Genomic DNA, 23,131 nt, shown 5'->3' with positions numbered 1-23,131 from the left:
CGTTGCATCGACGAGGACATAAGAAAACTCAACGGACTCCATTTGTGTAGCTAATTGTAGAATGTAAAAAATACTGCATTCAATTGACACATCAACGTCTCTCTCTATCTCTCCATGAAGCATACATATCAAGGTAGATGAGTTTGCCTCTATTAGGCGGCGATAGACCCTACCTTCCCTTACCACGCTTCCCCAAGAACCCTTTTTCAGGATTTGGCAGGCCCGTAAAAAAGGATTGGGGTACTTCCCACCAAAAACCAAGGGAGGCGGCAGCGGGCAGCCCCTACGTCCGCAGTCATAGCATGGGGGAGGGGTTCCTTAATCCGCACTAAAACCAATAAAAATGTTCCCCAGATTGATATATGATGCTAAATTGAGACCGAGATAGAGATAGGGCTGCTCGTTGGTTTTTCGAGACAAATCATAGGAATGGTGCTAATTCCCATGTTCCTTTTGGTCTTGTTTGGTTTCGAGGGCCTCCTCGTCCCTTACTCGTTTTTTGAAAGCCGTCATCTTGGATTTTTGTTTCCGTACACCCATTATAGCGGCTCTATTACACAAAAGAAAGGGACGTGCCCTGTTGACCAACTGAAGAACATCCTTATAAAAGAATGAATGGGAAGCAGGCTCGGTCTATATTGCTAGAGTTATCTTTCTTCACCCCCCTTCCCACCACCACCCCGCGACCCCCCCCCCCCCCCCCCCCCCCCGGCGGCGCCGCCACATACTACATGCTCTGCTCCCAAAATGCAGAGAGACTCGCGAGGGGTTGGTTGGTCCACAAAATCATGGGAGAGGCAAGCTAAGTGAAATAAAATAATATACTGGTGTTACCATATAATCTTATGAATCACTTGCGACACACTTTCTATATCTCCTCCGTCTACAAGGTGAATAACTTAGCTTACAGCACTTTGTGTTCGCCACCACATCGGCTGTCTGGTACATTGCCCTTACCCTAATAGGACCGAGATGAGAAGTATGACCCTTCGATTAGAAAGCCCCATATCTGACACACGGAGCGTGATATTTACTTTTATAAAGTCCGTATAACTTCTAAAAAAAAAAAAGATTCATTCTTAATGAATAAAGTACCATACAAAGAGTGCATTGCCCCCTTGAGTGAAGAAGAGAACGGCTTTGTATAGAAACCCTTGAGCCGAGTTCGTCGCTCCACTAGGCTCACCATTATTTCATTCTATTTATGGATTCAAGCTCAAAAGAACATATACATGGAGCTATGTCAACTTGCGTACATCTTGTTGACAAAATGATCAAGTATACCACACCACATATATAACAGTAAAAATGCAACCAACAGTATGAAAAAGAAAAAAGTTTCGAAAACTGACAATATGAAGTGATAGAGGCTTGCAAATTTTACAATGTCCTTTATAGACAGAATTTCACCTCTATTTGGATGCTTGGAGTCCTTTAGGCTCTGTCCACCAGAACCACTCTATCAATCCAAATTCTTAGCACCAGGAACTTGAATCTGGTGAACGTACAAGTATCTCTCTCAAGAAAAATATATTATAGTGATAGAGAAAAGATGAGGTTTTTCGTTGTTATGTTTTGTGTCGTTTTTGTTAAGGGATGAAAACCAAACATGTTTTATTTGAACTCGCCTGAGCCGAAGGCCATTTTTGACGTTTAATATATAGCTAGGCCCAAGTCCCGAACTTCTCTATGTGTAATCCAATTTACTAAATCTTATTCACATAGGGAATTCTTAGGAAATTGTTATTAGCACTTCAAAAATCTCATTCTATATTTCAAATTTTTTATATTAGGAAAGAAAAATACACTTGTGAGGAGTGTAGAATGAAATTTTTGGAGTACCAATAATACTTTCCATTCACATAATCTTATAAATTAGTGTTGGAAAACCTTCTTTAATCAATGGGGGACAAAAGAACTAGGTTTAATTTCATTCAAACTTACAACAAAGACATTCTAAAGAAAAATCGCACATCACCTGACCTTGTGCAATATATAATCCACAATGGGTCGTTCCACAACATCATATCACTCACAAAACACAAACCTATTGTTTCCACATTTTTCTGCAAACACTTTCTAAATATAACTCAAAACTCCCAAGCCAATCATGTTCTTCTTAAACTGGAAACCAAATTCAACCCTAAAAACAAAATTCATCAAACCCCGATATGAGAAACGATGTCATGGAGGGCTTGTTAAACCCGAACAACAAGACAAGCGCAGGGCTAGGACGCTGTGTTTCACACGTACAAGACGAACTGAAGAGCTTTAGATCGTACGTACGATGGATGTGTGTGGACCAATCTAATGCATGGAGGGCATGCATTTCTTGGTCCATATTCATCTTGTTTGCAATCGTTGTTCCTGCCATTTCCCACTTTGTGTTCACATGTGCATCATGCGATGGCAAGCACAAGAGACCTTATGATGGTGTAGTGCAATTGTCTTTGAGTAGCGTCGCGACGGTATCGTTTCTGTGCCTGTCATGGTTTGTGAGGAAGTTTGGGCTCCGGAGGTTCTTGTTTTTCGATAAGCTTTATAATGAGAGCGAGACGGTCAGGAGGGAATACACACAACAGCTCAATGTGAGTTATTTAATTAATTCAAAATTTCCATTGATTTTTGTTTTCTAATGGGTATTAATTTTTTTCACAATTTGTTTACTAATATGAATTGTGCTTAGAATGGAAATTAAGATTAGGGTTTAGTTTTTGAGAAGAAAATGATTAGATACAAAACCACCCAATCTGAAAAGCAGTATGTCAATAGAAACTATGTAGAAATTCATCACCATAATAATTAAGGAACCCTAACAAAACTAACCCTTGCATCGAAAGACACCAAAAGTTAACATTATGAAACTATAGAATATGATTCAATGTAAAACAATGAGTAGAAATTAAACTAATAAACGGGGTTAGGGCGAAACCAGGCTTTTACATAGATGTGGACTGGGCAGACTCGATGAGTTCAGTTGAACATAGAAGATACATGTCGTTGGGTTTCTGTAAAATGTAAATAGCTCTATTAACATTTTTTTTCACTACGCGAAAAGTAGACTACAAGGTAGGTACGTAATTGTAGGTAGGTACGTAATTGTATCTTCTTTCTTTGTTTCTCAAATTCACACATATATTGTTCCTTGTAGAGATCATTGAAGATTCTCTGCATCTTTGTAATGCCATGCTTTGCCGCGGAGAGTGTATATAAGATTTGGTGGTACGCATCTAGAGCCTCGCAAATGCCTTTTCTGGGCAATGTTTACGTAAGTGACATGGTAGCGTGCACACTGGAGTTGTGCTCGTGGTTGTATCGTACAACTGTGTTTTTCCTCGTGTGCGTTCTGTTCCGTCTGATATGCTACCTCCAAATCCTACGGCTCCAAGACTTTGCCACTGTGTTCCAAGAGCAATCTGATGTCGGGTCAGTGTTGTCCGAGCACCTTAGGATCCGGAGGCACTTAACAATCATAAGTCATAGATACCGAGGTTTCATCCTATGGTCATTGATCTTGGTCACGGGCAGCCAATTTTCCTTGTTGCTCATCACAACCAGGTCTAGTGCCACTGCCAATCTTGATGTTTATAGATCCGGTGAACTTGCGGTATGCCTTCTTTTCCAGTTTTCACGGGTTGATTTGTATAGCATCAGAATCCGTAGAGGATCCATTTTAATGTTTGTTCAGTTCCTTTTCAAGAAGAGAAAGGACTAATTTGGTTATGAGTGAGAGAGATGATAATCAACTGGGTTACTTTCCAGCCTCAGAGAATCATTTTATGAACAAAAACTAATCTCGGTGATGATGTTTTATTTTTTTGGGTACAGCTATGCTCCATAACTTTAGTCACTGGAGTCCTCATCTTACTGCGCAGTGCAACCAAAATCACACACAAGGCCCAAGCAGTCACATGCCTTGCTACAAAGTGGCATGTTTGCGCCACACTGGAGTACTTTGATGCGAACGAAGGAGATTCTCCGCCGCCTGATGAGACCGGGAATGGCCGAGTGGTTTCCGGTGCCAGTAGTGACAGAGAATCAGACAGTGATTTGGCAAGTGATGATCAAGATGAACTGGAAAACGCCAAGTTTGTTCCATCGTATGCATATAGTACAATCTCTTATCAAAAGAGACAAGCTCTAGGTAAGCCAGCCTAATTAAATAGCACATATCCATGTCATTAACAACTTTTATTCATTGATTAGTTTGCACTGATCAGAAATTATAGTAAAGAATGGAATCACAAGAATCCCCTAGATGATGAGATGGAGAAAATAATGTTTGATAGTTTACATAGAGATTTTGACCATGGAAGGGGCGTCGTTCTTGAATCAAGGTTCTAAAAACGCTAGGCGCTAGTCGGGCTGCAACCTAAGGCCTAGCGGCTAGGCGGACTAGGTGGATTTAAGTAAATCTACCATATTTCGTGTAAATAAGTGTCTTTTTATACTTAGAATATATATAATTACATCATAAACTACAAAATAGAGTGACATATATATTATGAAGTATTGGAACATAATGAAAACATAGGGAACAAGCATACAATGTCTGTTCGTTTAAGTATTCAACAAATCTTTTACAATTTATTGAAAAAAATAAAATGCAAAATGAAAGTTATCTATTTTCTGTCTAAGTGAGTCGCAACTTAGGTCTAAGTGTCATTTCTTAATTTTCAAACGCCCAAGCATTAATCGGGGCGGTGGCTAGCCGCCTAGCGCCTAGGCGGAGATTTTTAGAACAATGTCTTGAATAAAGAACAAGCCGTCGATAAGTCTTAGATAATGTGTTGATGACATTTAGTTAACAAAATGCGGCAACATGTTATATATCGACACATGCATTTTTATTACCCCGCATGTTCTACACACATTAGTTTTTGTATCGCTTAATTTGATGATATTGAATATTGATTGTTGTTGCAGTGACATATCTGGAGAATAATAGAGCTGGTATTACTATATACGGATTTACATTGGACAGGAGTACACTTCACACCATATTTATGCTTGAGCTATCATTGATTCTTTGGTTGTTGGGTAAAACAGTTGGAATTTCTTGAGACAATAGTCCAACAGCGACTGTGTAGGATTGTGTATTATTGCAACCCAATGGAGTTTTGGAAAAATATAGGGTTTTGGAATTTGGAGGGTGCATTTAGGAGATGTATATATTTGGTCTAATATAATATTTCCATTAGTTTTCAATACTATATGTAAATCTCCCCTTATAGTTGTTCTCTTACTTCTCTTTAATTTGTACGTCGTAATTATAATTGTATTGTAATAGTGAGGAAAACAAGTCAGGGTGGAATAAATGAATGACTAGCCAGGAGGAAGTAGATTAGAAGAGAGAAGCCACCAGGAAATTGAGAGCCTCCATCAAGAGAAATTATGTCGAACGCGGACCAGACTACGCATGTCTTTTTTAGTCGTTCGTCTCCTTGTAAAAGTGAAGGACAATTTTTTTTATCCTTAGTTGAGAAAATTGGAAAAATAGCAATGTAAATGTGTTAATTTCCTTGTTACAAGCTTATCAAATAGAAACTTTCACGAACTATTTCGCATTGAGCTGCGCATCGTGGATTCATGTAGTTACAAGCTTATCATGTAGAAGAACTTTTCAAGCTTTGTATTGACAAAAGTATTAATTCTGCCGTGAGGTTTAGAGAGAAAGCTCCTCCTTTTCTCTAGAAACTCACTTTCCCTTGCCTCACTCACCACCGCTGACTCCGTTGCCCATTTGAGAGTCGGTGACATGATATTCCGACGTTCATCGCCGCTCCCTTTCCACTATTTTGCTTTTTCTGCCCATCTCCTCATCTCCTCCACCCTCTCTCCAAGCCCTAATTTCAATTTCCAAATGCCTACCCACCAACCCCATTCCCCATCCCCAACGTAACCCCTCTCACAAGACCCATCTCTCCCTACTCACTGCCGAATTGGCATGTCAACAAAATTAGGCCAAGTGTGGTACCCAACTCACGTCATAACAAGCGTGTTTTACTTCATCTGATCTCCCATGGAAATGTGGTTGTGGATGGTGCAGCTCTTGATGACTTTATTTGGCTTTCAGATTTACTTTTTGCATCTTTCTTTGGAAATTAGGGTTTCTTTTTTGTTATGGTTTGTTGTCTAATTTTTCTAGGACTAAGTTTTGAGGGCCTCCCTCTTTGTTTTAGGTTGTCTCTCTCCTTTTACTTGGGTCATTTTCCTCCTTCGTGTTTGCTTTGTTTACATAAGACTATATACACGATCGTTAATGAAATTAATTATTTTTTACCAATAAAAATGCTTGTTATTGAAAATGGCTTGAAGAGTACACTCATAAATGTTTGCCAACTCATTTTTACCACATGAATTTTTCTTTTCTGCTGCAAATTGTATATAGTCATATGTTTATCTGCGAAATGGTCATATAGATTTGTCATTTTTTTCTTGGATCTCTGAGTCTTGTAATTAGTTCATTATGCTTTTTGGCCGGCTTCCACTAATACGAATAATAGAAAAAGACATTTAGTAGCAGAATTTTGCTGTTGTAAGGTTTGGATGTTACACCTTGACATCAAGTGGTCACCATTTCCATTACATTCGCAATTAGTCACATTGACAAGTAACTTTCCAATTATTTCGCGTGCCACTTGTGATACACACAACTACGAAAACGAAACAGATGCGTCGCCGTTTCAGGCCTTGACTTCCTAATGACCTCCGATTAACGTAAAACGTCCCGTCATGCCAGCTCATCAAAACGACGCGTGCGACACAAGATTTAACGCCTTTACGTCGGTAAGGAGCAGGACACCCTGGGGGAAAGAGAAACAAAAACAAACCCATCAAAGAGCGTCTCCGTTTTTAAAAAATTTGGAAAATTTAAATCTGAAAAATTCGATCAGATTCTTTCTCTCTCGGGTTACGATTTATGGAAATTTCTTCAGTTCCGATCACTTCGTGCTCCAAGGAGCATCAGAAAATCTTCCAGGAATGGTTTCGATTCGCTGATTCAGGTGCGCGCTTACATTTTACACTGTCAGTCTGTGAACACGCATTTTCCAGGAAAATTTCTTGGTTTTCTGTTTGGTTCCCGAGAAAATTGAGCAACTGTAATTGAGTTTTATTTTTTATTTTTTCCTGTGGTTTTGTTCAGACAGTGATGGCCGCATTACCGGGGGCGATGCGATAAAGTTCTTCGGCATGTCCAATCTGAATCGGCAGGATCTCAAGCAGGTTAATTTGCGGTTTATTTTGTTTATCTGATATTTTCTTTTATCAAATTAGTGCGTCTCGTTTTCATTTGTTTGTCGTTTTTGCTGTAATTCCATACTATTAGTATTTGGTGAATTTGTTTTTGATGCAGAGGTTAGTGTATGCTCAGTTAATGTGTTATCGAATCATTTCAGAAATACATTTTGTTAGGATTGAGGGCTTGTATTTCCGTTGAGCAATGCGGATTTATTGTGACGCGTAATACGCGAGTAGAGCCGTTGAAGTTGGCATCTGATTTTGCAGATTGGGTTACTTTGATTAATTCAAGCTTAAGATTATTATCTATGCCAAACATCACAATGCATTTGTAGCAAAGCCCCTTCCTTTTTTATACTTTGGTTAAACTTTGTTGCTTGAATTGGGTTTACAATACATTTGTCGAATATAATTTTTTTGGTGGCTTCCAGCCTGCTTTATAGAGGTTTTTTTATTTATTTTTATTAAGTTTGTTCATTTTGTTAAGGTTTGGGCCGTTGCCGATTCAAAGAGGCAGGGATATCTTGGTTTTAATGAGTTCGTTGCCGCTATGCAGGTTATTTTATAAACTGTTATTTTTCTTTTCCATATATAACAAAAATCAATATTGGATTGATAGGAATCTGACATGTTGTTACTGTTTTGTTTCTAGCTAGTTTCTCTTGCACAAGCTGGACATGATATTACACACGGTTTACAGAATAGCAATGGTGGGTTTCGTTTGTTTAACTTTGTGTTGGAATGCATGCTTGGTAGATACTCATGTATAAGTTGGCGACTTGTAATACCTGCTTCTTCATAAATATGAATAGCGCACAAATATTTTTTATTTATTTATTAATTTTAATTTCTTGTTTAGCACACATGTAACTTAAACTTTGAATTTTCAGTGGACTTGGAAGGTCTGAAGCCTCCTGTTATGGAGGGTTTGGATGCATTATTATCAGCGGTAGATATGCTTTTTAAACCTTTCTTATTTGTGTTACTCATTGTTATGGATTTATTTATTTATAATTAATTCAATGTATATGGCTGAAGCAATTTGATTCGTTTACTTAATTTATTCAGAAGAAAAAGCATACACACAAGTCAAATGAAAACGAAGTAAATGGTGAGGAGTTTCTCTAACTATGAGATGTGTACTGCTAATTTTGGTTTTGGCTGTCTATTTACGTATAATCTGTGACGCAGGAACTGCTGTGGTGCAACAATCATCTTCAGCGCTTTGGTTTTCTTCAAAATCAGCAAAAAAGGTATATGTTGTTTCTTATTTTTGGAGGCAATTGCCCTTTTGCTTTCACGGTATTCAGAAAAAATGATTTATCCTAAAATTGTTTCTATTGGATACGAACTTGAATTTTCTTATTTGGATAAGTTGAGTTTATTTTTTCATTTTTCGTGAGAAATTTATGATAGTATTGCATTTCAGTCTCTCCGAGTTGTTATACATCAAGCTGATTGCAAAATACTTATGTTTTTACTAGTTAAGTTTATGAAGGTCATGCGAAAGCTTTGAGTCAATTAAGACTCAGCGTCCACAAGAAAGGCTAGAAGAGGCCATTTTACATAGTGAAAAAATGGAGAGAGAACCTTGCATACGTCAGTTTTAGGTTTTTTATGTGTGATATGTCAGAGTTGATTATAAATTTTCCTGTGATGAAATTTGCAATACTGTTGTGTAGACATGAGTTGTGCACTCCGTTTAATACCTTATAAAAAAATCTTTGGCATATTTCTAGGTACCGCTTTCTTCTGTAACATCAATTGTTGATGGGTTGAAGAGACTGTATGTTCAGAAGCTGAAGCCATTAGAAGTTACTTACAAGTTCAACGATTTTGTGTCCCCCTTACTGGTGAGTGAGAATTATTCCTTGCTTGTAGTTCTTTCATCAGATTTAATGCGCAATCCCTCATAGTTTTATTTCATTTTTTTTTATTGGATCTTCTCAAACATATATCTAATTGTGGCATGCTATAGTTATCAATTGATATTTATTTGCTTTATTCTGCAGGCAAATAGTGATTTTGATGCCAAACCCATGGTTATGCTTTTGGGTCAATACTCCACCGGGAAAACAACATTCATTAAACATTTGCTTAAAAGTAGTTATCCAGGCAAGTTATCCTCTGGGAAAGTGTATCTTTATGTAATTGTTTGTCTTGCACAGGAAGTGTGTTCATCTATTTCATCCCTTATCTTATTTCACTTTTGACAGGAGCTCACATTGGTCCTGAGCCAACAACCGATAGATTTGTTGTTGTTATGGTAATTGACAATTTATCTTCTTTTATGTTGTCATTAAGACAGTTTTGAATTGCTTAGCAATTAAAAGTTAAACTAAATGTTTTATATGGTTGCATGCAAGTTAAAAAGCCATATATTTAGGCTGTACAGGGACTCAGTAAGAAGGTAGAAACTAAGAGCCTGTTTGTTATCCTTCTTGGATCCAATTTTTTATTTTCAAAAATGACAAATGTAGCTAAATTACTTGATATTCATTAGTTTCAAAAACAAAAAGTTGGATTCAAGAAGGATACCAAAAATCCCTAAACTTCTTAAACAGATAGCCATCCATGGCTTGCCTTAAATTTTTGTGCTTTGAATTTAAAGAAACTTTTTCTTTATGTTTATGTGTCACCCTTTTTGGTAATTTTCAGTAGGGGTATATATCCTTTAACATTTCATTAAAACTAGGGTGCATTGGCCCTTTTGACAATGTAATCTTGCGTTTTGTTCTATATATTAGAGACTGTTGTATTTTAAATTTCAATAGAAAAAAGACAGTTGTATTTTGTCTGGTTTCTATTGGTTGAAATAGTCTCTCATACCAGTCATGAGTCTGGAATTGGAAGGCAGATTGCAGAGCAGTGTGGCAGAATGCCAAGGGTATGGATAGGGTACTAAGCTTATTATTAGCCTAGTTCTAGGAATTTGGAGAGAAACTGAGGGACATTTTGTGTTTCTGGCCATTGTCAATAAAACAATATTTCACTTGTTACCCATAAATACTGTGTTGGTTTTCGTAGATATTAAACTTTTCCACATTTCATTTGCAGTATTGTCTTTTGTTTTTTGTTTTCTGTTAATGTTTCTGAAATTAATCTTGTTTACTAGTTAATTCTTCTTGCATGTAGTCTGGACCTGATGAAAGAAGTGTTCCTGGGAATACTATTGCCGTCCAAGCTGACATGCCATTTAGCGGTCTCACAACCTTTGGAACAGCATTCTTGTCAAAGTTTGAGTGTTCCCAAATGCCACATTCTGTGAGTTATCTTTCAGAATCACCTTGAAATTCTCTGAATTGCCCTTTGAAACACCTAAAGCTTACACATTTTCATATCCAAGCTGCTAGAACACATTACATTTGTGGATACTCCTGGAGTTTTATCTGGAGAGAAGCAACGGACACAACGAGCCTACGATTTTACTGGGGTAACTTCGTGGTTTGCTGCAAAGTGTGACCTCATTCTACTTCTGTTTGATCCTCACAAACTTGATGTCAGTGATGAGTTCAAGCGCGTTATTTCATCTTTACATGGCCATGACGATAAAATTCGTGTTGTTCTGAACAAGGCAGATCAAATTGATACCCAACAAGTAAGCATAGGCAATACATGGATCTCTTTGATTATTATCCTTCTACATATTTTTGTTGGAACTTAATTAGGTCAGTGGATGCTGCGCTCAAGTCATTTTTCATTCTTGATATGCAGTTGATGAGGGTTTATGGAGCATTGATGTGGTCACTTGGGAAGGTTCTTAATACTCCTGAGGTCATGCGAGTTTATATCGGGTAGCCTCTCCATCCTTGCATTCATTAACTCCTTGGAAGTAAATCCTGTAGTTGCAAATATATTCCAATGTTCCTTGCAAATACCTTGGTTCAATCGTTGCAAGCTAATTTTCTCTTTTGCAGCTCCTTCAATGACAAACCTGTAAATGAGGCTGCTACGGGTCCAGTTGGGAAAGAACTCTTTGAAAAGGAACAGGAGGATCTTCTTGCTGATTTAAAGGATATTCCAAAGAAGGCTTGTGATCGCAGAGTGAGTTTGTTAGATTTACGTATCTTTACCAAGTTGCTCTCTGGTTTTATTTGCAAACTTGCAAGCTTTATGTAGAGGTGATATTAGGTTTGGGCCCCTTATTTATTTCTTGTTAGAAACTGAATGTTTCTTGCAGATTCATATGGAATGGAATTTTGATGACCTTTGTTTTTCGCAGATCAATGAATTTGTGAAGCGTGCCAGAGCTGCCAAGATACATGCTTACATAATTAGCCATTTAAAGAAGGAGATGCCTGCCATATTGGGGAAAGCTAAGGCTCAGCAGAGGCTTATTGATAATTTGGAAGATGAATTTAAAAAGGTACTATTCCCTCCCTTCCCCCCCTTCATATGCGCACTCTCTACTCTAAAATGCTCACACCTTGACGTACCATACAGGTTCAGAGGGAGCATCATCTGCCTCCAGGGGATTTCCCAGACGTAGACCACTTCAGGGACATCTTGAGTGGTTACAGCATTGACAATTTCGAGAAGTTAAAGCCTAAGATGATAGATGCCGTCGATGAAATGCTGGGTTATGATATCCCAGAACTCTTGAAGAATTTCAGAAATCCATACGACCAATAGGTAAAAACAGTTCTGAGAAGTCTCATGAACTATGGTGGCTTTGAGGTGCACATGTTGATGGAGCATTGCTCGTCTTGAGTATCCTAGTGTTTGTTGTAGCATAATATGGTTTCAACTCGTATTACAGTTTTTTCGGCATTTAGATAGTGCCAATCGCTATAGAAGGTTTCGCAAGCGGGCTCCTTATTTGTAATGTTAATGTTGTTGGGGAATGATTTAGGACCAAGAGCAGGCGATTGTCAAAGTGCCTAAACGATCGAAAGTGAATGAAGGTTTTATGTACGCTATTATTCCCTGAGAGGTTTACTAACTCTATTGTCCAATTGTAGTTTCATGGAGCAACCATGAATTCATCATCATATTCCTGTTCTACGTAGATTATCTGATAACAAACTTCATTTGCTAATATCATTGCTCTCTGCCACTGCGGAGTTGTTTAATCTCTCTCTAAAAGCCTGGAACTTGAAACCCTCTCTCCACTTCTGCAAACTCATCTTGATCTTTCAGTCGGATGTTATTTTCATCCTACAGAGTCCTGACCTCTTGGGTTACTATCTGCCTAACAAGGGTTTACCAAGCCCTTTCAAGTGCAGGAGTTTTATTCCGGTGTTTGATCTCTACGGTACCATGGAAATGGAGGCAATTTGGGGGAGAGAGCCCAATTTAGAGCTCCAAAAAATCTTCGGGACTTTATAACATAATCTCTTCCAATGACAGGCTAGTTACCTTTGACTATATATGGGACTATATACATTTATTTATGTAATAATTTGATTACGAGATAAAAAAAATTTGTGTAAACTATTCTTAAGTTGATTTTTAAACGTGTTGTCTTTATATGAGGCTAAAAAAATTCAAATTCTGACAAAATTAGATTTCATCACTTGAACCGTTGGATTACGGGTTGGTTTGGTATTGCTGTGCTTTGAAAAAAAAGCTGATTCTGCTGTGCTGTGAGAATAAGCGGCTGTGAAATAAAGCAGCAGAGTGTTTGGTAAACTTTTTTGTAAAAATGCTTTTGAAAAAAAAAAAACAGTATTATAATGTTTGGTAAACTTTTATGTAAAACGGATGTGAAAAAAAGCTAGTTTTTCAAAGCTAGGTTTTGCAGCTTCTTGTTTTTGGCTTTTTTTCACCCAAAACTGTGAAAAAAAGCTGAAGCTGAATGTTTACCAAACACAAAAACAGCTCCCAGCTTTTTTTTATACCAGTTTTTTTCAGAATCACCTTAGTACCAAACCAGGTCTACGTTCTCTTATCTTAATCTTATCCATTGGTTTGTTTCTTTGAAATTAAACAAGATAAGATTTCATCTCATAACTAAATTGTAATGCCCTTGCAATTTAGGTAAATTGTTTGTTTATGTTTTCGGTTTAGGTCTCTAAACTTCCAATGTCATTTTAATATGTAGTGTTTTAATTTAGAAAATAACAAAAGTAAACCCTTTTAGTAGAACATCTTACATCATTTTATGTCTTAAGCATTAAACATACAAATAAAATGGTGGAGGACATTTTGAACATAAATATGTAAAGAGAAAGAATTAAAAAATAAAGAATAAAAGGAGAGTATACGTGTATTCACTTGAGAGTGGCAAAATTTAGCTCACATGGGTAGCTACTTTTCTCATGGACCCAACTCATTTTTGGAGTTAGATGTAGCCTAATTTTTTGCTACCCAATGAAGAAAGTTGCTAGCCTAAGTGGTAGATCTAGCCTCATTTTCTGGTTAATTGGGAATAAAATTTCTCATTAGGGCTTTAAATGTAGTAACTTCATGAAGGATAAAACCTCCATTGGGCATGCTCCTAGAACCAGGCTAAGATCCATCTACAACAATGCTTGCTACAGTACGACCTTTCAAGTACGAGATCCCTATCCCGTTATTCTTCTGAAATGTAAAAAAAGGGACAACTGTTAGCAAGTTACGGTCCTTAATGTAGCAAGCATTTTGGGAGATGCTTTTAACGCCAATATCCATTTCACTCATTGCAAGCCAATTTTAATTAGGGATCAACAACAGTTATGACGGGTGGATAAGCACGGTTATTTATCCATAACTTTTCAAGTCATTACCCGTTTAACTTTTTATCCATTGGTGTTCTATAAACAAGTATACCCATATAGATAACCGGTTATAAATGGGTAACCGTATCCATTTAACCGTAACGGCATATCTGTTTATCCATTTTTTTAATAAGTCGAAAATAAAAAAACACATAATTACCCTTTGGTTTCAGCGTGTCAGACATGTAGGATTACTTGAGAAGGGGTTTTTAGCTAGGTCAAATTCTAAGGTAAGTATATATAGTTTCTTCCATCAAGTATATAAATTATTTTTGGTGAGTCTGTAATGGTCAGAAGCCAGAGATAGCTAAGCTTTAGGGATATGGAGGATCACCCTTGACCTTAAAATTGAGTTTGAATTTTTATGGGTTGGGGATGAAATGGAACTTGCCAATTGTCTGTCATCTGTCCTTCAAAATTTTGAGTACATAAAAAATGAAAAATCAAAACTATTTTAAATTGTTCGACAAAGAAATAAAACCATTTGCTATTTTGTACAATATTCTATTATTAAATGGATATGAGAGAGAATGGCGGCGATAGGAGAAATCTTAGTCGTCGAACAATTTTTAGGGTTTTTAATTTGACAACACAAAAAAAAAAAAAAAAAAAAAAAGAAGCTTAAACAAGTATTTGTTTGTACAGGCGGCTAATACTCTTTTATTTATATTTCACGGGTAAATAGGTATACCCGTAATTGGTATTTGCTTAAACGATTCCCATAAATGTAATTGTAAAGTTTAAATGGGGAGTTCATAGATACCATATTTTCAAGTGGTATCCCTGCATAGAGATTTACCATGGGTCGAGCTAACCCAACACAACACGACCCTGACCCGTTTAAATTTTTGTGGGTTGTGACTGTTAGGTTTTCTCCAATGGGGACAAGCACAGGATGCACTATATTTCGGATTGGGTCAAAAAATTTCGGCCGAAACACAATTGAACCAATCTTAATGGTCCAGGTAGGGCTAAGCTGGGCCATTACACACCTCCTGAGATCTTGAATTCACATCGCTCCTCTTTCAATTTGTAACAATTTGTTGTGTGTACTAGAAACACCACCACAAGATGTTACATTTTCATGTGTTATTATATAAGTGGACAACATTATGAAAAAAAATATGAATAAAAAAAAGAAAAAAAATCTTCAGGAGCATTCCCCATCAGCAACCACTTGATCCCCTTGTTCTGGTTTCGCTTCTTACGACCTTCATCTTTGTCAAAAGTAACACTGATGTTCAAGGGCAACAAATTGTCCCGATTGGCCCATCTCAACCATTGCTGCACTAAATCATACTCGATAATTTTATCTTTAAGAACTGTATCTCTAAAATTGTGTACATTCTATAAGCTTCCTGTAAAGGAGCCTCCAACAAAGTAACACCATTAGAATAAGTGGTATTCAGAAGGTAATCTTCTGGTTTCAACAACATTGATGCACCACCAACAAAGTTTAGACTAACTGAAGGAAATGCCTCATCCAAACTAGTGAAACTGCATAAAGTTGTTTTCCTGCTTTAGTACTGAGAGTCAGTTTTTAAAACATTAAGGTTTATCTAGCCCCCAAACCCATCTGAACACCGAGCAAGCCCTGCACAACACAACCCCAACCCAAAGAAACTTAATGATTGCTATATGCTTCACAGTTGCATGCTGTAATTCGGCCCCATAGATTCAAGGTACCTTATTTTCAAGTTATTACTGTCGCATAACGATGTACAACAAGTCGAAACCCAACATATCACGAGTCCGACTTGTATAAAGATGGCCCATAACTATACAATGCTCTTTTTTTGTGGGTTGGACCAAGTATCACATGAACCATAACTCAGATTGAATCAACTGGAGGTGGCTGTATTTTAACGAATGTTAGAGATATTTCGAAGTGAAAAGGTATGGTCAAAGTACAAAAACAATATTCCTTTTTAGATTCTAGGAGCAAAAAATGGAGGTGACCAATGTTGATAAATGAATCGCTTTAATACTAAAAAGCTTAGGCTATAAAACGGCTCTCAAAGCTTAGGCATATGCATAATTGGGAGTTCATAAATTCAAGTGGTTATTCTTGCGTAGAGATATACAATAGGTCAAGCTAACCCAACATAGAACAATCCGACCCGTTTAAATTTTTGTGGGTTGGAACAAACATGACATGCACTGTAGCTCGGATTGGGTCAAGGATTTTCAGCACAAAACACAGTTGAGCCAATCTTAATGGTCCAGGTTGGGTCATTCCACACCTTCTTGCTTCTTGAGGTTTTGAATTCAGATCACCCATCTCTCAATATCGGGAGAAGAATTTGTTTTGTGTATTAAAAACACCATCACATGATGTTGCTTTGGAATATATCTCACTTTAAGCTATGTTAATACACACACATCACAATATATAGTGAGAAATATATATTTGAATAAAATAATCTATATTATTGATCTCTGACACTACGAAATTGTTTAATGTGTTTCTTTAAACACACACACACACACACACTCTCTCTCTCTCTCTCTCTAAGCCTTGAACTTGAAACCCTCTCTCTACTTTTGCAAACTCATCTTGATCTTCCTATCAGATGTTACTTTCATCCTATATAGTCCGACTTGTTGGGTTACTACCTGCCTAACAAGGTTTTACAAAGGCCTTTCTTTTTTCTTTTCTTTTTTTGTCGATACAAAGACCTTTCAAGTACGGGAGCTTTATTTCAATGTTCGATCTCTATGGTACGACGGAACCCTGAAAACTATGGAAGCAATTTGGTGGAGACAACTTAGAACCAAGCCAAGATCCATCTATAACAATGCTTAGTACATTAAGGCCTACGAGAACCTTATTCCGGTGTCCTTAATGTAGCAAGCATGCTTTTAGTGCCGATATTCATTTCAATCATTGCAAGCCAATTTTAATCCAAAGAAACTTGTTGATCACTATATGCCTCACATTTGCATGCTATACTTGGGAGTTCATAGATTCAAGTCGTTACCCTTGTATAGAGATGTCCCACAAGTTCAGCTAACCCAACACAATATGAACCCAACCAGTTTAAATTTTTGTGGGTTGGGACAAGCACGACATGCACCATGGCTCGAATTGGGTCAAGGTGTTTTGGCACAAAACACAATTAAGCCAATCTTAATGGTTCAGGTCTGGCTAGGTTGGTCCATTAAACACCTTCTTGCTCCTGAGGTTTTGAATTCACATTACCTGATTACCCCTCTAAATATTGCGACAAATTTGTTCTGTGTATTAAAAACTTGTCACATGATGTTACATTTCCATGGATATGTTGCACTTCAAGCTATATTAATATAATAATATATAAAAATATATAGTGAATATACACACACACACACAACATATGTTCCGAGTATTTTGAAAAAAATCTCCTAAAGTTGTGCTATCTACACATTCATTTTTACCTCTCACATATTTTTCTTGATTTGACTGTCGAATTGAACGATTTGAAGAAAATCAATGTACAAAATTAACAAAGATATGTGAGAGATAGAAATGTGTGCGTGAATAGCCCTACCCTTTCTCCAATATAGCTTGTGAAGAAAATGATGAGAAAAGCAAGGGAGAATAAGAGAAGTATTTATATGAGAATAATACTTGATTACTTAAAAGGATAAGTATGAACTTCTACTTAAAACTCTTCGTTTTTTATTTATAGACTTTTGTATTTATGATTAAAACCATTCATATTATAAATCTCTCTATAAAAATAATGTCTACAAAAATTCAATTAGAACTAAGGTCGTTTAGTCATTGAATTGTATGAGAACAGACGGAAATAGTAAAAACATTACAAACCATTTGTCTATTTACTACAATTGATCGATTTAATGATCTTAGTCTTAATTCATTTTTTGTAGGAATGATATTTACAAAGTGATTTATAATATGAACAATTGTGATTATAAACGCAAAATTCAGTAAATCAGACACGAAAATTTTGAGTAAGAACTGCCGCTGATCTTTGAGTACCCCAAGCATTGCCCTTTATATGATCATACGAACTTGAAACTTCATACATTCCAATAAAGTTCCCAAATAATAACCTACAAATTGCAAGCCTGGCTGGATTCAGGTCAAGGTACAGGTAATGCCTAGCATGAAGGATTTAGAGACAGCAAGCAATTAGACCAGACATCCTCTCTCTGTCTCTGCACCTTTAGGTAAATTATTACCTTCCAATTTTTCCATACCAAATCCCACCAAACTAATCACTGCCACGATCATTGTTATTTTTAACCCTGCGATCTCCTTAATACCAATTTTGAATTTTTATCTATTTTTTTTATTTAGATTGTGTGTTCTTGTGGGAGCTGGTGTTTATAGCACACCAGGTGTTTGATAAAACTCCTCTTAAGCTCAGTTTCTGTTTCTGAGAACGGAAATTGCACTTTTACGTGCAACGCTTTTTTGGAGAACTTATCTCATGCGCATAGTTGCACAAACTTATATAAGTAGACACAAGAAAGAAGGGTACTTAATTATGCATTTTTTTATCTGTTTAGTGCAATATGCAGTTTATGTTCAAATTATAGACATTTCTTTGAACTGGGTAATCAAGTGGTGGGAAAGTTGTGTATATGAATAGTGTACTAGTTTACTGGGTCATTGACTCAATGGTTTCTGTTTTCAAATTTAGAGAGAGAGAGAGTTGAACCAGGTGCGAGCGGGAACAATGTTGCCACCAAGGATGAAGAAGGCCATTACAGATAACCCAAAGAAGCTGGCTAACTTGAATGACCTCGTAAATCTTCCTTCCACACTGAGAGAGTTCGTGGGTCAGTCTCAGATTTCTCGTCTGGGATGTTTCATGCGTGTCTGGTCAATACATCAAGGACAATAATCTCCAGGTTTCTTATATTTGTCTATTTGTTTTTCGTTTGTTTTTTAGTGATATAAGCAATCTGTGTGTTCTTGCAAATTAAAGTGCATTCAGTTGAATGTTATCCTATGAAGTAAAATGATGCTGTATAATTCTTTCCGTGATGCTTTGTCTTAGTTATGGTGCTTGATGTTTGCTGTTCAATTTCAATTAAGAAGCAGTTCTTAGGGTTTAGTCATCTAAATACGTTTTGACTTCTTGTTGCCGATGTTGCTTGTGAATTAGGGAAGCAAATGGGAAAAGTATATTAGCATTCACCTTGCCTTCATATCCTTTATTGGATTCTAACTGTGCAACTCAGTTTTAATGCTTTCATGGTGTAGATTTTTTCTGTATTCTGACCAGAAAAGTAATCTGCTTGCATAGGATCCGAACAACAAGAATGTGGTCAATTGTGACGAAAAGTTGAAGAGTGTTTTGTTGGGCAAGCCTCAAGTTGAGTTATCTGAACTTCCTACACTGATCAAGCTCCATTTCCCCAAAGAGCGAAAGTAAAATTCCCATTTCAAGTTGAGGTTTCACCCCACGGTAATCTTTTCTCTAAGAAGAATTGTATAATTCTTGGTACCTTATGTCATAAGAAACCATTTCATGAGTAATTGCAGCCTCAGTCATCCGTTTTAAGTTATGTTCTATTTTCATGTCCAGCCCTTTTTACTTGGTATTCAATATGGTTTTGTAGACCTTAATGGTAGTTTTATAAGGTAATATGTTTTTGTTTAAATACTCAGCTCATCTGTATGGCATCTCTGTCGGTGTCAAACTTAGACTCGGGAAAAATGAACAATCATATCTTTTATATAGGTAAAAGGATGGTGCCACAGACAAGACTACTAGAACAAAAATTACAGACACCGCATTCTATACTTGTACTTCTCATAGAAATTGAGCCAGGTCAGTTTTAAATACATGATCTGCAACAATAGCATTTGTTTTCTCTGTGGGGTGGAAGGCATCCCAGAATACATATTTATTTGGATCTGAACATGTGAACGGGCTTATCTTATTACACATATAGCTCATCTCGAACATTCCTGTGCCGCAGCAGGCTCTTGCTACATTTTCAAATCCTGTAAAATAGGAAATTTACCAGATTGTTTTTTATGTCATGCACAAAATGTGTAAGTGACGATAGAATTGGAATCATAGTGAAGACAAGACCATAGAACTCACCAAAAAAGGTTGGGTTTCGAATGATTTCTGAGACAATATCGTATGGGTCTGAAAAAACAAGTTGAAATTTAACCAGTTCCTTCTTGAGCTTTTCAACCAATCCCTGCAACTTCTCGTTGAAACTCCTAGCCACATGATTGTACTTCTCATTACAAGCACCCCCAGAAAGGACATTTGTAGTTCTCTCCAGTGGCACACAACCCATTGGAGGAAGGCCGCTTAGAACCACCTTCCGAGCTCCAAGCTGGTAAAGCTCTCTGATGAAATTTCCAGCAATTCCTAGTAGAAAGTTTTGGTACTCCTCAATGGAAAACTGAGATCGTCTGCGTGAAAATACAAAGTAGTTTTCTAGAAAATCATTAGTTCCTACACTGATCAGGTAAAGTGCTTCTCCCAGAACCTCATTAGCTTTATCGTTGCCTAGATAGCTTCGCAGCTTCTTCTGGTATTCCTTATAGTACTCCAGTTCCTTCCAAAGAGGTATCACAGACTGCAAGATCAGTGTAGCAGCTGTAAACAAAACAGGCCTGTATTTCTTTGTTTTAACTTAGTATAACTATTCTGATTTGAAACGACACGAAAGCAATAAGATGATTGAAATGATTAGAACTCAGAATTAACATAGTTTTCCTTTATCTTTTCAGTTTGTAGATTCACTCGTTCATCAATCAGGTATTGAACCTACGAGCTCCCCCTTCCGCCCCATATCTTAGGGCTGAAGGCGATGTTATTTGGCCCGAAGGTCATTGCCGTACGTTAGGCGTACTAGGTTGAGTCATAATGCGACTTACTAGCACATCAGAAGTAGCATTATCATAGCCAGTTCCGGCAGAGGCAAAGCAAACTCCGGTAGCAAAATCCGAAATTTTATAGGCAGGATCCAAGTATGCAGGTATGGTCGGCTTGATCATAAAACCTTCAGAAAGGAAGTCCGTTGGAAGCCTACCGTTGGAAAACCGGCCAGTAGGCAAGCCTCCATAGAAATTGTGACCGTAGGGTTGAAAGTTGCTCTTTAGGACTGTCGATATCTGGTTGTTGTTCCCTGCATCCACGGTAGAGTCTCCAAACACAATGATTGCTGGAACTTTGGCACACACCATAGAAACCTGCACTAGGAGATGGCTTAGGAGGAGCCATTGAATGGCCTTAACTGTCATATTTTTGCTTCTCTCGAACTCACTGGGTTTAGAGTATAAAAATACTGAAGGTTGTTGGAAGGGATGGTTTGAATATATATGAAATGGAAGAAGCTCGTAGAAGTGGAGGTTGATGAAGTTTGTTGGGAGTTCAACTTCTGTTGGAGTTGTTGTATGTGGGAGAGTCAATGGTGGAGGAACTGGTAAGGAAAATAGGAGCAATGACCTAATTTGTAGCTGAATCCGAAACCTAATAAATAATTATGTCATGAATAGGAGATTCTGGTTTAGGGATGGTAAAAAAAGAGTGAAGCTAGATCATGAATCTGGCTTTGTCATGTTTGTTTAATTCTTAAACCCCAATGAGAAAGGCAAAAGGATTGAAGGGTTAAACAAAGCCAGAGAGATATATAGAATAAACAATTTTGTTGGTGTGGTTGTATTTATGCTCTTTGTGTGTTTTAGGTGATTTTAGATTTTCAAATGAGTAGTAGGATTTTAATTTTCTCAAATTGCACTTTAAAGTTTTTAAGTCCTGTTAATTTATGTCTTCAGTTTATTTAATTTTATGATTTTACGTTAAATTAATGATTTGGTGGATGTGGAATCTGTTTCTAGGCTGTATAGAAGCAAATTTTGCACCATTGGGACCAAATTGTATGATTGGTTGTACTTTGGGTGTAGCTTCTATGTCAACTTAGAAATGATTCACACGCTTGTCATGTCATCAATTTAACGAAGGATCATAAAATCAGACAGAAAAAATACATAAATTGATACGATTTAAAATGCAATATGAGAAGATTGAAACCTGACTCATTGTAAACTTCTCCGAACGTGAAAAATGTAAATCTAGTTAGGGCAATTATTCATTTGGGACTCCCTTGAAAGGGCCAAAAGTGGCTTTTTCAGTCGTTAGCCAACCAAAAGTACTTTCAACTTTGTTTCCCTTAAAAATTTGAGAAGTGTCTTCGAGTCATGGAATTTCTTTGGGTTTATTTTTTCTTTTTAATGCCCAAATTTATGGACTATGGGCCCACATGTTGCTTATAGTATACTGGCCCACATACTGGAGTATATTATTAGGCCCAAATGCTAGTGGTCATATTATCCAGAATCTGTTGGGAATCCTGTTAGGGGGCGTTTGTTTGCCCTCACTAAGTTGGACTGGACTGGACTGGACTAGTTATTAGTCCAATAGTGTGTTTGTTCCATGCTGGGACTAACATTAATGAGACTAAAGGGGACTAGCATGGACAAAACCCTTCACTAAGAGGTCTTAGCGAGACCCCCCAATAACCATGGGACTAGCTAAGACTATTCTCTCTTTCTCGTTCTCGTCATGCTCAACGACCACTCCCGACAGACTCCTCGTCATCTCCGGTCACCTAGATCAATCATTAACTTTCCGACTCTCTTTCAGATCCATTTCACAACCAACTTTCATATAAAATATACCAAATTGAAGCTGGGAGTGACAAGATTACGATTTTACCTGAATCGAGGCTAAAATGTGGTCGAATGTGGCCGGAAAATGGCCTGGAAGTCTCGCCCTATTTGGGCTTCTTCAAATCCATGACAGATTCGAGCATTCAAAGCTAAGATCTCGGTTCAGGGATGGTGATGAATTTTTTGGCGGTGCTAACTTCATCCAATTTAATGAGGGTTGGCCGGAAAACACATCGGGAAACCTGCAACTCGTCGGGAAAATTGAAGCCGTAAAGTTCCGTTCGAACAACGCATAACTAGAAAGGGAGGGAGGACAGAGAAATAGAGACTTGAATCAATAAGGAGTTTGACCAGTAATGAGAAAGAAACATGAATTGAGAGGTCTAAGAGGAAAAAAAGAGGGAGAGGGTGGGACGATGAGAGAAGAGGAAAAGAGTGGGACGGAAATGGTAGGAAAAGATGGAGAAAAAGATAAGATCATAATAAAATATTAATAATTTATATATTAAATAATATAATATTAGAATTTGTTATTATC

At 37.3% G+C, this 23,131-nt stretch overlaps 3 protein-coding genes and 1 pseudogene across 4 annotated transcripts; 3 read left to right on the top strand and 1 right to left on the bottom strand.

The window, feature by feature from the left end:
• Positions 1-2,171: 2,171 nt before the first annotated feature.
• Positions 2,172-5,273, top strand: LOC137742905 (uncharacterized). Its single transcript, XM_068482845.2, has 4 exons — positions 2,172-2,588; positions 3,152-3,607; positions 3,829-4,144; positions 4,927-5,273. Exons 1-4 carry the CDS (start codon positions 2,172-2,174, stop codon positions 5,061-5,063), a joined length of 1,326 nt encoding a protein of 441 aa, XP_068338946.2. The 3' UTR covers positions 5,064-5,273.
• Positions 5,274-6,774: 1,501 nt separating this feature from the next.
• Positions 6,775-12,233, top strand: LOC137742004 (EH domain-containing protein 1). The gene is made up of 16 exons (XM_068481732.2): positions 6,775-7,007; positions 7,148-7,227; positions 7,730-7,798; positions 7,895-7,952; positions 8,133-8,191; positions 8,311-8,353; positions 8,434-8,495; positions 8,982-9,095; positions 9,255-9,357; positions 9,459-9,508; positions 10,378-10,506; positions 10,589-10,840; positions 10,957-11,036; positions 11,160-11,286; positions 11,465-11,608; positions 11,686-12,233. Exons 1-16 carry the CDS (start codon positions 6,923-6,925, stop codon positions 11,872-11,874), a joined length of 1,644 nt encoding a protein of 547 aa, XP_068337833.2. The 5' UTR covers positions 6,775-6,922; the 3' UTR covers positions 11,875-12,233.
• Positions 12,234-17,874: 5,641 nt separating this feature from the next.
• LOC137743615 (upstream activation factor subunit UAF30-like) lies at positions 17,875-19,906 on the top strand (annotated as a pseudogene). The gene is made up of 4 exons (XR_015952839.1): positions 17,875-18,116; positions 18,593-18,803; positions 19,202-19,363; positions 19,640-19,906. The product of XR_015952839.1 is annotated as an upstream activation factor subunit UAF30-like (transcript).
• LOC137743614 (GDSL-like Lipase/Acylhydrolase superfamily protein) lies at positions 19,616-21,424 on the bottom strand. Its single transcript, XM_068483540.2, has 3 exons — positions 20,800-21,424; positions 20,009-20,498; positions 19,616-19,905 (listed from the first exon to the last, which is right to left on the bottom strand). Exons 1-3 carry the CDS (start codon positions 21,163-21,165, stop codon positions 19,712-19,714), a joined length of 1,050 nt encoding a protein of 349 aa, XP_068339641.1. The 5' UTR covers positions 21,166-21,424; the 3' UTR covers positions 19,616-19,711.
• Between the last annotated feature and the right edge of the window lie 1,707 nt (positions 21,425-23,131).

The sequence above is a fragment of the Pyrus communis genome, chromosome 11 (genome assembly GCF_041283825.1).
Source record: "Pyrus communis isolate YQ-2024b chromosome 11, ASM4128382v1, whole genome shotgun sequence".
NCBI lineage: Eukaryota > Viridiplantae > Streptophyta > Magnoliopsida > Rosales > Rosaceae > Pyrus > Pyrus communis.
This window is presented reverse-complemented; position numbering and strand designations above follow the sequence as displayed.